The sequence below is a fragment of the Acartia tonsa genome, chromosome 1 (assembly GCF_053477335.1).
Source record: "Acartia tonsa isolate MP-2025a chromosome 1, ASM5347733v1, whole genome shotgun sequence".
In the NCBI taxonomy this organism is placed as follows: Eukaryota; Metazoa; Arthropoda; class Copepoda; order Calanoida; family Acartiidae; genus Acartia; species Acartia tonsa.
In genome coordinates this window covers 31,040,833-31,057,617 of record NC_137260.1, presented here as the reverse complement: position 1 = coordinate 31,057,617, position 16,785 = coordinate 31,040,833, and the positions used below count along the sequence as shown (strand labels likewise).

Here is a 16,785-nt window from a genome sequence, read left to right as displayed (position 1 = left end):
GAAATCGAAATCATGGGTGAGATAGGGGTGACTAAATTCATGCGTGATCACAGCTTACTCACACGGTGTTTTAAGAACCGACCTTAAGTGTTGTATAATATTGTAAGAGTGATTGTTATATAGATAAGATGGGAAACGCACTTGGATCAGAAAAGAAGCCTAAGTCAGAGGTTAGTTATATTAAAAATCTATTATAATCACAAATTAATTATTTATCTCGATGATTAAAGATCTCGGAAGTAGCCGTTTCATTCAAATTGGTTACACGACTTGATTTTCATGTTAGCCATGGGCACAGTGCTCGTCTATCGTATCTTTTGCTTGGAAATCTTGACCTTAACAGTTGAAACAGTCATAACTTTTTTTTAGGAGTTCTGACTTAACCTTGTTCTTTTTCGAAATGGATTTAATGTATTTTAGTAAGAAAATTATAAAAAATAATTTATTTCATTAATTCTACTGTTGTTTCACTAAAATATGCAAAATTTTCACCAAAAAAGGTCGTATTTTTTTACTCACCGCAGGAATCGGAGGGAGAAGTTCTGACACATTGCTTAAAATTTTGAAGTGTAAGTAATACTTGAGTTACATGAAATCTAAAATATGTTTTGGAAAGGTCTTAAAAATGTCGATCTAAAACACTTGGTTTAAATTTAGAAAATATTGCCAACCCTCTATTAAGCCACCAGGGGGGAAAACCGAAACGGTGAGAAAAGGTATGCCTCATATGTGGTGAAATAAGGCGAACTTAAAACGAATCAAATGTAATAAAATTTTGCACACTCATTATTCATCTTGTCTTATGCCCGTTTTTTGGTGCTTATAATTCTATCATTTGTTTTAAGCTTGTAGTAAGTGATCAAAAATAGCCTAGTTTTAGGGTATATTTAAGACCTTATGTTTTCGTTATACAATTTTTTAGAATTTTTTTTTAAATAAATCAATAAGGTTGGGGGGGGGGGGGGGGGATTTTTGACACATTTGCGTAATACTGGTATGTAGGCTTTTTCTTTGGACTGAGAGGATAGGTCAACTTATAAAACAAAATATGCATCTTTTTGAATGTTATTTACATATTTGAAGAAAAAACATGCATATTTTGTTTCATAAGTTGAACTTGGAGGCCTATCCAAAAATCTTAAAACTTGGGAAAATCATCTTATAAGAATGATTTTTTCCTAAATAACCTATCCTCTCAGTTCAAAGATAAAGCCTATATACCAGCTTTACGCAAATGTGTTAGAATCCCCCCCCCCCCCCCCCCCTTAAGGTCATAATTAAATTGTCTATGCTAAAGAAATTATTAACTCATCTTAAATAATTCCATGATATGATGTTTTGTAGACCTACTAAAATTCGTGATTCTGTCGGGATTTGGGCAAAAATGCACATTGACTAAAACTGTTGACAAAAGATACACTATACTACGCTGTAGGGCCACGGTGTGGGCCAGGCCAACTAGCCGCCAAACACAGTTTTTCAACTTAACCCTAAAAGTTTTGTTTGATTGGAAGAGAAACTCCCCCTTGCTGTCACAATTACAACGCTTAACGTAATTTTTTAGGAGACTCCTAAGAAAGGAGCGATTAGTCCTGATAAAACAAAGGAATCCTCACCCCAGGTCGAGAAGACGGAACAATCACCTGTTAAGTCTGAGAAGGGTAAGTATTTTTCATTTGAAGCACTAAGTTTTCTTAAAGGCAAATTCTTATTATTGTTTAAAGTCTGGCAATATTTGAAGTTTTATCTTTCATAAGGTAGAATATTCAGCATTAAAATGGTCATATTGGCTTTAAAAAAAAAATTCTAAATCCAATACAATAATATTATCCTTTTCACTATATTCACTAGATGCAATGTATCTATTTTATGTCATTTTGACAAAGCCTTTAATTGTTTTTAGGAGACAATAAAGCGAACACTCCTCCCAAGGCTGAGGAGGTTATCCAAGTCCCTCCTCCCAAAGAGGAAGAAAAGTCTACAGAAGAAGCCTCAGAAAAAGAGTCACCAGCTAAGCCTGCAGCACCTGAAATAGTTGTTCCTCCCGAGGTGTTGGCGTCTGTTGAAGCTGCTGCTACTAAGCCCGAAGGCAACGAGGGTAGCTTGAGGTACCAAATTTATTAATAAACAAAACGGAATTATTGAATCTCATTTTTTTTCGTTTGTCTTAACTGGCTTTTTATTCATAAGCAGTATATTCTTTACAAGGACGTCCATGCTGTGGAGTTAATAAAAGTACGAAAATATTTTGATTCCTTACATCCCATTCCCCCAAAATTTAATTATTCTTAGATTTTTGCCAATGTTTATACACTGACACTTGCTTTTGCGTAAACAGTGATTATAGGATTGGTTATTTTACAAAAAAAATAGGTTTTTTCAATTTTACTCTAGAGACAACCTGTAGGCCTGGAGCACCTGAACCTTGAGGCCAAATCCAAAAAATTTTAAATATAGGGAAACTACATCCCAAAAGGAAACTTTTTTGTTAAATAACCTATCCTCTCACTCCAAAGACAAAGGTTATGATCACTGTTTACGCAAATGTGTCAGAACCTCCCCCCTCCACTTAATTTAAACTTTCGCTTGATTAGCACTTCTTTAAAAAGTACCTACCTACCTATCTTATTTCATTTTAATCTTTTGATGACTTTTTAAAATCTTATGAATGACGAAATATATCTTACAGGTATGACGTTGTACTTTCCCCTGCTGTCAAGAGTGGTCCTAAGCTCACCCCCTCCTCTTCCCCTTTGACCGAGGAAGGCCTAAATAGAAAATTAAAGGAGGCAGAGGATAGAAGAAAGAGTTTAGACAACCTTAGGTATGAAAATCTTTCTTGTGTTGGTAGTTGGGTTATTAAGGCACTAGCAACTGGTAGGGGTTATGTTTCATAAAGATTTTCAGACTATAAGTCAGTCGACGAAAGTAACATTTTTATTCCTTTTTTTCAGAAAATTTCAATGCAAATTTTTATTAAATTCAAATAATAAATTTTGGCGGCGGCTACGGTTCATGGCATCGTCGGCGGGAAAACGGTGGTGGATTTTAACCAAATTTTAATTTGGCATGTTTTGTAAGCTTTAGTTTAAGATTTGAAGTTTCCAAATCACAATATGCGGTCACAGGAGCCATTCAAAGATTGCTAGAGATTTGGAGGTTCATGACCTGCCTGCAGGATCGCACCTTAAAGCTGAAATTGACTTGCATATTGTGTTGTATTACCATAGGATATTTTAGTCTCATAAAATAAAAATATTCTTGTTTTTTACCTGGAAGTTTGCTGGCATCCTGTACCCGAGATATTCAACCCTGTTATGTATCATACCCTTAAGTCTGTAATTAAAGCTATATCCCCCAAAACACAGAAAGGGGGGGGGGGGTGCTTAATGAAATCTAAACTTAAACAGTGAGCAAAATGGTCTAGATATTGAGCTCGATTCTTGAAACTTGGTACATAAGCCTAGTCCTATATGTAATGTACTACATCTAAATGAAAAAAATTCAAATTTTTTTATTTTAATGTTTGGTAATAAAACCCTTTGGTAATGGAATTTTTAGGCCTGTTTTGGTGTAATTTGATGTAAAAACTTACTTTTTATTGTTTTTTCTTACGTTTTTTCCTTGAATACTGTATCATGTCTATTAATAAGGACATTATTTAAGATGATTCAGCAAGTTTGTGACAAAAATTTAAAAAAACTATATTTGAATAGGACACAAAAACTTTAGAAAAAATGGACTTTACTCCTGCAAGCCACCCACCTAGCCCGATGGGGTCGGTCCTCGATTTGCTGAATCATCTTAAATAACGTCCTTGTGTTTTGACACAGTGTGTTCAAGGGAAAAAAACCTAAGAGAAAACAATAAAAGGCAAGTTTCTACATCTTAATACTATTTATTATTTGAAGGATGAAGAATCTGACCGAGCAGCTTGCAAAGGTTGAAATTGCCCAGCAGAAGAAAGAAGAATTAGAGACTGAAATGAAAACTAAAGTTGCCGAGGTAAGAAGAAAGTATATTAGATGCAAGATTTAAAAAAAAAACACCCTAATAATGCTCGACTGTTTTTTTGTTTTTATAAGAAATTCGGACAAATAATGAGGAAACGTACCAGATATCTTGTAGAATGAAGTGTTTGTACTATTATAAACGGTCCTACCCCAAACGTAAGAGTCCCAAACGTCAGAGTGGACAAACGCAAGAGTCCCAAACGCAAGAGTCCCAAACGCAAGAGTCCCAAACGCAAGAGTCCCAAACGTCAGAGTGGGACAAACGTCAGAGTGGGACAAACGTCAGAGTGGACATTGCTTAAGTAAAACATCAGAGTCTATGCTATTTTAATTATATGACAAAAAATAGACAGTTAGGCCCCCTAGCCTGCCTAGCCGCGGGCGCTCGGCCCCCTAGCCTATAACCTAACCTAACCTAATCATAAAGAAAATGACTCTGGCTGCAGCACTCAGCACCCTGGCCTACCTAGCCGCAGCGCTTTAATGATTATAAAATCGAGACTCATACGTTTTACTTATAAAATGTCCACTCTGACGTTTGTCCCAAAAATCCTGCGTTTGTCCACTCTGACGTTTGTCCCACTCTGACGTTTGTCCCACTCTGACGTTTGGGACTCTTGCGTTTGTCCACTCTGATGTTTTTCCACTCTGACGTTTGGGACTCTTACGTTTGTCCCAAACGTCAGAGTGGACAAACGCAAGAGTCCCAAACGCAAGAGTCCCAAACGCAAGAGTCCCAAACGTCAGAGTGGGACAAACGTCAGAGTGGACATTGCTTAAGTAAAACATCAGAGTCTATGCTATTTTAATTATATGACAAAAAATAGACGTTTGGGACTCTTGCGTTTGTCCACTCTGATGTTTTTCCACTCTGACGTTTGGGACTCTTACGTTTGTCGTGGAACCTTATAAACCTATTATTAATATTATAAAAAATAATCTAGTTTACTGTGAACTTGAACTAAGATGATGAAAATAAATATGTATTTTTGATAATGTTTCTAAATGTACCAAACACTTAGTGCTATAAGATATCTCAATCAGTACATTTTCCTCTTTGTTAATATGAAATTTGAACTGGAAAACTACTAATACTTACTCAATGATCATTTTAAGATTAAATATTAAGAACAATGATAACTAATTTCCAGTGTAGAATTAGATCCATTTCATGAAATCACTTTCCATAAAATATTTTTTTAATATTTCTAGAAATTAAGTGACAAGCTGAGTACAGCCGAGGAGAACAGGAGTGAACAAATCAAGGCTATCAAGGAGAAACTTTCTGAACATATGGACAAAATTGACAAAGCACAGAAAGAAATCGAAGCCCAATTGGAGGTATTTAATCCGTACCTTAATTACTTTTAATTAGGAATTTCCACCTAACCTCTTTTCGTTTTTCACCTCAAGACATTCCAGGGGTGTATATTCTGCATGGGATCCCCGGCTCAGGGGGGGGGAAAAAAAATTAAAAATAAGTGGTTGGAGGGGAAAAAATGTAAAAATTATGAAAACTGAAAACATTTTTTCCAGTTCGCACCCCTCCTTGGTTAAAAAAACTAAAAAAATGTGTGGTAGGAGGGATAAAATAAATAAAATATAGAGTTCTTTAAATATTTTTCTATTTCCCCCCTACTTTTTAAGAAAAATCTAGGGGGGAAAAAAATAAAAAAATTTGTAGCAGGGGGAAAAAAAATAAATCTTGTGCAGAATATACACCCCTGAGACATTCTGGAAAGTACAATTTTACGCGTCGCTTATTTTTGCAATTTTTGCTGGCTTAGATTCAATGACTTAAATCATCTTAAAGTTGCCGTTGCATATTTATATGGGGTTACATTGGCTGGTTTTAAGATGAAAACAAGAGGAAGTTGGTATGCAAAATATTGTAATCTGTTAAAAGCACACAAAAATGTATAAGTTGCTATTTTATACAGGCAGCTAAAACAGCGGCTGAGTCTCAGCTGACAGAGAAATTGGAGGCTGCTGATGAAAACAGAGATAAGATGATGGAAGATATGATGAAGAAGGTGAAGGAACATCTTGAACAAATTGAGAAGGTAAAGAATAAATATTAAATATGGAGTTCTAGAACCCTACACAGCGTAGGAACAAAAATAAAGATTACAAAATCCATAAAAGTGAAGCTGAAAAATAGCAAGAAAGGTCAAACGAACAATAACTCTTGTAGGTAGTGTGTGGACTTAATAAGCAGAACATTAATTTGCAAGTCTTATAAAAGGGGGGGGGGGGTAATGTAACATTTCGTAATCAGTGCGCAATTATTTTTTTAGATAAAGACCCTGAAGAAGACCGGTGATGACACTAAGGAGAAGGAGGCGGAATTAAGAGACAGAATCCAAGAGAGGTAAGTTATTTATTTCTCGCATCGTCATATAGATAGACAGCTTTTCGCGGATATAAAATGTACAAAGATTAAAACCAGTTTTATATTAGTAGAAAACTGGATATAGTACGATGCCAGACATATTTTTTTCGTATGAATGAGAACCGGTTCTAATCCACCGGATATTAATCTGTTTCGAAAGAATACGAGAAACAATATTTCAGGGGTGTATATTCTGCACAAGATTAATTTTTTCCCCCGAGGCAAATTTTTTATTTGTTTTTCCCTCCAAGTTTTTTTCCAGCAAGGGAGGGGAAAAATGGAAAAATATTTTAAGAACTCCTTATTTTATTCAAATTATCCCCACTCCCACATATTATTTTAGTTTTTTTTTCACCAAGGAGGAGAGAAAAATGGAAAAAATGTTTTCAGTTCTCTTATTTTTATATTTTCCCCAACCACATATTCCCCCCCCCCCTCTTTAGCAGAGTCAAATATGGCAGAATATACATCCTGCATTAATTTCATTTTTTTGTATAATCCTGAAATTTTTACTTTATCCGATTAGATGTTCTTGTAGGGTAAAGCGGGGCGAACTCTGTCTTTTTTTCGTTTTTTTGAACCTGCAAATCGTAAAAAATATTTTTTTTAAAATGGGACCAAGACCATTAGAAAGATCTCGGAAAAGTCGATCAGGTCCTAAAAGGACGTAAACCTAGGACATTGGGAAGTTTGTCAAAATTGATCTCTAAAACGGCACAGACTTCGCCCCGCCTTGAGGCGAAGTCGGTAGGGCATTTTCAAGCTTCGAAAAATCGATGACGTATTGATTTTATTACAGCATGCCCAAAAGGTAAAAGTTGCTAAATGTAATAAAGAGTATGCACAAAAATTTTTATTAAGTTAGGTCAATTTTTTCTACCAAAAAAAAATAATTTTTCCGAAGTACGCGAAATTTGACTTTTTTTTCGAAATATTTTTTGATAAAACATAAAAATACTACTAGAAAAAATAACTTTTTATGACTTTAAAGGCCTGATCCTTAAAATTCAGGCAATTTTGAATAGATTTGGCCAAAAAAAAATTAGTTCTATTAGCAAAATTTCCTTTAAAAATCAAGTTAATAAAAAGAGAAAAGTTTGGCAAAATCTGTGGTCGATTTTCCAGCTTCAAAAAACCTATGACATATTGATTTAATTACAGCATGCCCTAAAGGTTAAAGTTGCTTAATGTAATAAAGAGCATTCACAAAAAAATTATGAAGATCGGACAATTTTTTCTTCAAAAAAAAAAAAAAAATTTTTTAAGTACGAGAAATTTGACTTTTTTCTCTCGAAAATTTCACTTTTTTTATATAAAATTGAAAAAGTTAGTATAAAAAGTGAAAAAACCGAATTCGCCCCGCTTCACTTTTAGTCGATTTAAGAAAAAACTATACAAGCTTTATTAAAGTTTTAAACGGAAATGGATAGCCTATTAGATTCTTAATAAGTCCCCTGAAGACGTCTAAGCTCTAGCTCTTACCAGTTTTTCGCCAACTTACCGTTTTTCCGACCGAAGCAAAAAAATCGAAAAAAAATTTTTTTGTCGTCCGACTTTAAGACCCAATAAGTACCCTAAAAATTCATCTCACAAAAATTTCATTATGTACTTTTTTGTAGGCAATTTAATAAGGAACAAATTTGATTTCATGTTTTTTTCTGTCAGTCGATTAGAACATGGAGAAAAATGTCATTTAATGAAGGTGGTCAAAAAAATACCGACTTCACCTCAAAACCGAGATCGCCCCGCTTTACCCTATTCTTTTTTCTTTATTTAACTTTTTACAAATCTTATCCCTGTTTTCATTTGCATTCATAAACGCCAGAAAGCTTTTTTCGTTTATTTTATCATATAAAAAATTAAAACAAATAACTAAGAAAGTAAATAAATTGCATGACTCGTCAACGGATCATGTTTTGCTTCATCAAGACCTCGGCAATCTTGTCTAATCTGATGCTTTCCTCATATCTCATATGGACCACAAACAAACTTTTTAATTGTTATGCTCTTGAAATCGATATATTAGGTATGACTTGGATGTTGCGCCAGATTTTTATGTACTCTGATTAAGTGAGCTAGCTAGAATAATAACAATCCCTCCCCCCCCTTCACTCCCTTTACCCCACTCCCCTCCTACTGGTTGAATTAACTTACCAATGAATGTGACAAATATTAGCAACTAAACTGTCAAAATATCAACATATATCGTATATCCAGTGCCCTTTTATGTTAGGGTAATTTGAGTAAGGGAAATTCTAATGTTCCTGTTCGGTATTTTATGTGCCCCTCCTATAAGTACGTTGGATTAAAAAGGTTTAAGGGAAAGTCCCTATAATTACAATTTTTGCTAGGTTGGAGAAGGCCCAGCAACTAAGAGAGAAGCACGAAGAACAAATCAGGGAAAAATTGGCCGAACAGGGCAGGTAATATGTGCAAAGTTGTACTGGAGGGATTGCCACCCCCTCCCCTATATTTTTTATTTTAATAAAAATTGGATTATTTCGGGATGGTTCTAAATTTCCCTGTGCTTTATGTGTTTTTCATACTATGATATAATACCAAAAGCAATCCCTGTCGAGTAAATTACAACCCCCTACCACAACTTTACATGTATGGAGTACGGTGGAGACCCCTGCAGCATTAGGGCCCCTTGCAGGTATTGGGCATTATAGAAGAAACTACCTTCAATTTATTAGTAAGTTAGGGGGGGGGGGGGGTGTCCAATTCTCGATAGTCACTAAAGCAAAGCACCGAAAGTCTAAAGGGGTAGTTGCACGAAATGCATTTGATCTTAATTTAGTGAATGCATATGTTTACCTGGTCAATGGTTTAAACTACATCTAAATGGCATATATATGAAAGAATTTCCATTTTCTACCAAGTAGTTTTTAAAATATTAAGACTTAAAAATCGTATTTTTGTGATATCTATAATACAAAGTAGAACGTCTAATACAAAGAAGTATCTTTATATCTTAGCTAGCTTATTTTCACAAAAACAGCATGACGACTAATTTAGTGATGTCTAATTGCTTGTTATTTATTGTTGTACAAAATTTAAAATGTTAGATGTTATATAATATATTTGTAACTTTTGCTTGACATATTTTTTTCTGAAATGCAATTCATGCAGCTATCCCTTTAATTTTCTATCTAATATTAGAAATGAAAGCTAATATTATAAACACTACTTTGTTTTCTATGGTTGTATTCAGGGTGTCGGAGCCGTACAATATTGATGCGGCTCCGGCTCCTACCTTAAAATTAATATATCAATTTTTTTTTATTATTGAATTTGATAAAATAAATAATATAAAATATTTTGCTTTTATTTGATTAAAGCTAAATAAAAGTAGAAGGATGCGTGTCTATTTGTTAATTAACAATAGTTTTTCAGTTTATTATATGGAAATAGACCGTTGCCAAATTATAATATTACTTTAAAAACTCATTTTTAGCTAATCCGGAGCCGGAGCCGTTTTTAACGAAAAGTACGGCTCCGGATACGGCTACGGATCCACCAAAAATGTTGCTGCTCCCGGCTCCGAAACACTGGTTGTATTTCATCCCTTGAAATAAAACTGATGTTAATAAAACATTTACTCTATTTGTTTTTAGACGAGCTGAACTTGTGAGACAAAACAGGGAGAGAATCCTAGCCGAGGGCGGAGCAGCGGTATGCGATAACCAGACCAACGAATCCGCATAAGTCTTACTTTTTAAAATTATTTTTTATACCCTTGATTTATCCTAATCTTCTTTACATGTCACGTGTATGTATTTTTTACTTTTATTTTTATAACCCTAAATTGTAGTCTTAAAAATTAGTTTTAAAAGTTTATATGGCATTATTATAATTTTGTAAGTTCTATATTATATAGTTTTTTGGCATTATTAAGCATTTTAAAAGTTAAAAATCAAAGTGAAAATTAATTATGTTTGTATTACAATTAATGAAGTGGATGGTATTACTTTTTAAACAGAACAGAGTGCTTTCTTTATATGTGAGTGAAAATAAATCTTATGTATTCTATCATTTGTTTATGTTTTGTAGCCTATCTTTACTGAAATGACGGTATGTCCTTCATCCGTTTGGTTAAATGTTGAAACTTTAAGTATAGTAAAGCTAGAAGATTGGATCTTTTAGATTTAGAATCGTTTAACTGAATATAATCGGAGATAGTAATGAATGATTTTAAGTCAGGTTTAATTTATTTTAGGTCATTTTTGTAGGGTATAATATATGACGTTTTATTGTTCGAGACAAGTTACTCTATAACTAAGGTTGGTCAGCGGATATCAGTCTCTGATTAAGTTAATAAATAGAGAGGTTATAACACAACAGGTATAAAAAGGAAAAAAAATGGATGATAAATTAGTAATGCATATTAGGGTGGGTCGATTTTGGAAGTGCATTTCATTACCCTAGGTTAGGTAACTTAATTTTACTTTTCATTAAAATCTAAAATGGAGCTGTTTTTGAGAAAATTAATTTTGAAATTTTCAATTTTCATCCCCTAGGATTCATTGCCATTTTCATCAGTTGCTTTGCTAAGGTCACGGAAATTCAGCCTTAGATAATTTTAATTCCTATATAGAGAGGTTTTATGTAAGACTTCATAAAAGCAAACTTGTTTAAAAGGGGGAGGCGGATGTGCCACTTTTTGAAACCAAAAGTAAAAACGCATGATCTCAGCCCATAAAAGAGTTACAGCACTAATATTCAGCACAGCAGTTGCTTTTGTGGAGAACATTCTGGAACTGTAAAGAATATGTAGCGGAAACGACGCTCCTGTTGAAAACCACTGTTTTCCGCCGAGTTTTTATAAGGAAAAAGGGGAATAGTCCCTTTCGTAATTCATCATAATATTAAAATTGCTTTTTGTAGGTTATGTTAGGTTAGGTAATTGCTCCATACAATTGGCCCTGCAGTTTTAGCCCCCCACAGGGGCTAGAAATAGGAGAAAATCTACTGTGAAAAATACGAAGAATCGCCCCATAAGGTGCGATGTTACGAAAGGGACTATACCCGAAAAAAGTTTTTATCAGATGATTGATAACTGTCTGATTTGGCAAATAAAATTCGGCAGGAGTGGTGGTTCCACCGCCGTTTTTTCACAGTTCAATATTGTTCTCCACAAAAGCAACTGCTGTGCCTAATTTTAGAGCTGTAACAGTTTTATGAGCTGAGATCATGCGCGTTTTACTTTTGGTTTCAAAAAGTGGCACATCCGCCTCCCTCTTTTTAAAAACGGCTCGTTTTAAATTTTATTGAAAATTGAAATGAAGTTATGTAGTTACCTAACCTAGGGTAATGAAATGCACCTTCGAACGCACTGTGACATGTTGGCAATTAAGGGTTAAAAAACCAAAAATTGAAACTCTTTCAATCAAACACGGGCATGTTGCATATCAAAATTACCACATTGAAATGCTGATTATGATTCTAAAAACTATTTTTATAAATATTGCTCCTAGTTCCAATAAGATCTCATTAGGTATCTCAAACAGCTGTAACTAAAACAACATACCAATAAAGAAATTCATTCGAAAAAAACACAAAAACGTGGTTTTCAGCTGTCGTTGGGGGGGGGGGGGGGGGCATATCGTGAAATTGACGAAGTCTCCATTTGACCCCCCCCCCCCCAAATATTATTTAAGATTTATTTCACCTGTTGGTTATACCTTATACCTGTGATTTAGTCAAAACCGTTAATTTGAAGATCATTTCAGACTGAATCAAAATTTTCCAAACGGTTTTCAGATTCTTGCTCAGTATTTCAATACGGTTATTTTGATATGCACATAGAGAAAAAAATAAAAGAGAGGAATCGAAGCAACTAGAAGACGAAGATAGGCAGTGGGCCTAGAGGCCTACTTAGCGCTGTTGCCGCGCTAAAATTTATTGCTATTCCACTACTTTTCAAATGGGAGGATTAAAAATTATTTAAAAAAATATTTTTTTACTTTTTACTATTTCCATATTTAGGGCAAGAATATTAGATTAGATATTTTCGTTTTAATGTTTTAATTAAAAATTACATAGAATTTTATTTTTATTTAAAAAAATTTGTTCATGAAAGATGAATCCTTCTATTTCTAAAAAGGGGGAAATTTTTTCATAATGAACATTCAGCTGATTCTGACCGCCCACGGCTGTTTGCTAAATATCGCTTTTCTTTTTATTCACATTATTATTTATGATTGACTTACAAAAAGCCCTGGGCGGTTTTTGATTTTCGTCTGCTTCTAAATTTAGGGATGGGGAAGTAGTAATTTACCATGAAAAAGGGGTGAGTATTCATCCTCTTATCCTTTTTCCTTATGGATATGCAACATGCAATTGATTCAAGGAATTTAAATTTTTGGGTTTTATAGGGGGCGGGCACATTTCATTCCCCTCAGCTCGGCTGTTGTTTTCATATTACAAAACCCCTTCCAAGTTTCACAGGGTTTTATATTGGCCCAGTAACCCTTGCCAATGTGTATAGAACTGTGAAAATCCTATAAAGCTTGCAAATCGACCCGCCCCATTGCATATCCTTGATGAGAACAAACAAGAATATCCCTTCAGATGATTACAATTATTGATAAAAAGTTTATAAATTGTTGGATTGTACCAATCAATCACTTACCCTAAGATTTAAAGCCAACGAATGACAAAATGTGTTTTTGAAACTTTGTTTACAGGTGTAATTAATTTACAGCCCAATGCCCCACCCCCTCCATCACGTTTGGGTGTATACATTTGTCTGTCGTCTCATCCCTTAATTTTCATGTTAAAACAAAATTATCTGTAATTCGGAGCGATTACACTTTTAAGTGTTAAGTAGCTGTGCTACAATAGAAGACAAAAGGCATTGTAATTAATCTGTGAAAAATCCAGGCCGTTCGTATCTGGAACGTGTCCAATATAAGTTGGCTTTATTAACATTCATTAGATCCATTCAGCCCTCTGTTTTCCTTTTTCTCATAATTATTGATTATGCACGTTATTTGATATTGTAAGTGCATAAATAAATCCTTGTTTAAAAGTAACATGATGTCTATGTATGTACCTGGTATTTGACCAAAGATATATCAAACCACTTGGTTCCCTTTACAGGTGTGCTTGTTATATTTCCAGATACGGTTTGTAAATATTCTGGTGAAGGGGGAGGGGGGTAGCTCCACCCTCCTAAGAGAAATCGAACAAGGAAAAAATAAATAAATTGTGTAATGTGTATACAACTAAAATGTAAAGTTGGAGGTCGATCCTTCCCACCTTCTCCAAGAGGCCCCTATATAGGGGAGTGGCCAATAGTAAAGTATAATTTTGTCAGTCACTTATTAAATTTAAAAACGTCTGCTTCTGCATAAATGTTGGATATAGATTTATAATACGATGGGCGGGATTTATAATTTCGTTACCCAATTATTGTGACAACATGGTCTAATGTCTTGTATAATCCTGCCCGTTATCTCTCTTCAATGTTTCCATTAGCAAATGAGTTCCAAAATTTTTATCCTCTTTACTAGCGTAGCCTCTCTGTATTCACGTCTGACATTTAGGATAATTATATCTTTTACATAATCTACTTTTGTAGATTTCGACGTTGGTTGTTCTCAGTTCTGTAATACATCTTATGAAAGCTCAAATAAATCTGTGCTCATCGTATTTTACAGTTGTCCGTGGAGACGAATATTTTGTCTTATTAATACGATACGACAAATGAATCACGACTGGGTTTTTATCAAGAATACAATAACTGGATTCGGTAACACACTGAAAATTATCTTAAAGAACTTGAATTTATAAAAATTCAGAAACAAAATTTGAATATTTTAGTTTGAATGAAAATACAAATTTAATTTAAATGTTTGTTAAGTTGAATGGATTTATTATTTTTTTTATGAATATTTGACACAGAGAATAAAATATAGATGTGATAGGGTGCCTCAAAAATGGTCACTTCAAATTGAATAAAAAAGATAAACGGTTCGTAACCTTACCATTTTAATTACCTCAATAGGTTAGGTTTCTTAGGTTAGGATAAATTTTAATTTAATTTCTTATTTAAAAACAATTGCTTATAAATTCAAATGCTCCATTTTGAAAGTACCATAATGTATGTGTGTATGATTTTATAAGTTTTTTTTGAGGGGATAAAGAGATAAGATAATGGTTAACAAATTCAAAATAACTACAACCAAAAATTTATGTATTATGGTAAAAATGCAATAAAATGTCAAATAGTTTTATATTGAAGAGATTCCATAAATCTCATCTTTTTTATGCTTGATTTAATACTTATCAACTTCTATTCACTTATCTCTTTATCCTGAACTCATTTTTCTCAAAAATTGAGAAATAATAATATTTGATATAATATATTAACTTACGTAATAATAATAATTTAGAACAAGAATGTATTAATAATGAGAATTTAATAATCACAAAATGTAATATTTTGTACTAAAATAATAGTACATAAAATATCTTTATTTAAAGTCTTTTTTTTTGTGGTACATTTTTAAATTAAATTACATTACACAATTTTGAAATATTTCATTTTTATATAAAAATTGGAGATGAATTTTATGACTAAAAAGAATAAATTTTGAATTATGTAACAAAATGGTACCTTTTTGTAACAATCTTTAAAATAGATAAGTTAAAAAGATAAATACATAATTTTTTCAGTCATATTTCTTAAAATTACATATGGTTTATTACTAAAATTTCATGATCTTAAAAAAAGCAAGATCATATTTAACTGAAACTCTTTGAGTATTTAATTAAAGTTCCTTTTTTTTGAAGAGTTTAACATTATATTGTGTTTTAAGATTATTATGTAATTGTGTATTTTTGACTCAAATAAAGCAATAGATAATTCAACATTTTTTAGTTTTTGAAATTAACAGATAAAATTTTTCTTTTGAAATTTAAATGAAATCTTTAAAATCAATTTTTATAATGGACAAACATTAAAATTCATGATCAATTAAAAAATATTTGAAACTAAGTCTGATATATTCTAATATGACATAATTCTAATAGAATATCTGACTGTCACTAGATATTTCAAAATTTATCTGTAATTCTTACATTTATTTATTTATTATGAGTATTTTATTTTTAACACACTTCAAATATTATGAAGATTTTAGTCTTTAAATCACTAGAATAAAAGGTTTGGATTTTGAATTACGACAAAATAAGGAAAATGAATAGGTGGGAATTTGTATGAATATTGTGAGGTTTATAAATCAAAAGTATTTTAAATAATCATGTATATGATGTAATATCATTTTCAAAAGTGCAGAGGATTCTTTCTAAGTTTATGGTCTACTGATACAGGAGCTCGTCGTACCTCCTGAAAAAGAAATTTATGCAATACAAGTTGTTTTGCTCTAACAGATTTGTATATCCCTTCCATATTCATTTCAGCTGTTCGTTAGGGCGGAGGAGGGGGGGGGGGGGGGGGCTGCATTCGTAAAAGTTATCTTTGTGTAGTTAAATTGTATCATTGCCTAAAATTGGTCATAATTTCGATGTAGATGCACTTGACCATATGAACTCTACTTTTTAGGTTACCAAATAATGTAAGAACTTGACTAAAACGAAAAAAAGATTTTAATTATTCATGTTTCCGACATACCATTTTCTTGTACAAAATTTCAGTTTACTAGGACCATCCCCATATAAATTTATCATCCATAAAAGACCCTTGATAAATTTTAGTTATAATTATACCTGAGTTCTAATAATACTGGCTGTATCTGGTCGACTTGGAGGCAAGGTGCTCAAGGAATCCTGCATATGAAAATATTTTATTGCAAGAATTTTGCTTAACCCTTATCTCTCTATCTTACCTACAAAAAATGGCATTGAAAAAACTAGAGGGGGGAGGGGCTGATTTAGCCCCCCCCCCCCCGATCTTTAAGGGTTAATTGAAAGGTTTTAAATATTTTCATTATTTTATGATTTAGATAAATAACGAATCGACACCATGACGGTAAGAAAATTAATTGTGTTTTTATATGAGGCGTAATGATCAAATTACATGATTTGATCGAACCGACGTATCATCAAGTGTTATATTTTAGCAGAAATCCGTCATCAAGCCAACTTAGTACAATTTAAGTTTAAGCAGATTTGTTTTAAAAATCGTCGTACATAATGAATATAATAACAATATTAACGACTACTGTATAGCGTTAAAAGTGGCCATGGCTAACAAGATATCGCTGCCTTAACTACATACAACATTTTTTGACAGGGAACCCAAGTAAGGAAAAGCTTCGCAAGTAAATATGTGAAGTGTAGACAGAGACGTGCATATGGAGGTGTTTTAACCCTAATGGCAAAAAAGCTCCAATCCTTAAATTTTTGACGAGT

The 16,785-nt window shown here is 33.1% G+C and overlaps 2 protein-coding genes across 7 annotated transcripts in view; one reads left to right on the top strand and one right to left on the bottom strand.

Moving 5' to 3' along the window:
* Positions 1-13: 13 nt before the first annotated feature.
* On the top strand, positions 14-10,437 carry LOC145329378 (uncharacterized). The gene is made up of 10 exons (XM_080173471.1): positions 14-170; positions 1,565-1,661; positions 1,904-2,108; positions 2,690-2,824; positions 3,912-4,005; positions 5,226-5,354; positions 5,954-6,076; positions 6,311-6,384; positions 8,757-8,828; positions 10,023-10,437. Exons 1-10 carry the CDS (start codon positions 129-131, stop codon positions 10,111-10,113), a joined length of 1,062 nt encoding a protein of 353 aa, XP_080029597.1. The 5' UTR covers positions 14-128; the 3' UTR covers positions 10,114-10,437.
* Positions 10,438-14,263: 3,826 nt separating this feature from the next.
* Positions 14,264-16,785, bottom strand: part of LOC145329346 (dual specificity calcium/calmodulin-dependent 3',5'-cyclic nucleotide phosphodiesterase 1B-like) — a 92,845-nt gene continuing 90,323 nt past the window's right edge. For all 6 annotated transcript variants that reach the window (XR_013882877.1, XM_080173410.1, XM_080173436.1 and 3 more), the window contains 2 exons: positions 16,141-16,200; positions 14,264-15,760 (listed from right to left, as the gene is read on the bottom strand). Coding sequence is in view for 5 of the 6 variants with exons in the window: in XM_080173410.1 (XP_080029536.1) it covers positions 15,698-15,760; positions 16,141-16,200 (123 nt within the window). In the remaining variant the exon portion in view is untranslated. The remainder of the gene's footprint in view (positions 15,761-16,140; positions 16,201-16,785) is intronic.

What these genes read in the sequence shown, in the direction of transcription:
- LOC145329378 (XM_080173471.1), top strand. Translation starts at nt 129, where the DNA reads ATGGGAAACGCACTTGGATCAGAAAAGAAGCCTAAGTCAGAG. An exon ending in GGCAACGAGGGTAGCTTGAG is followed by an intron (nt 2,109 to 2,689) that starts GTACCAAATTTA and finishes TATATCTTACAG; the next exon opens with GTATGACGTTGTACTTTCCC. An exon ending in ATCTTGAACAAATTGAGAAG is followed by an intron (nt 6,077 to 6,310) that starts GTAAAGAATAAA and finishes TTATTTTTTTAG; the next exon opens with ATAAAGACCCTGAAGAAGAC.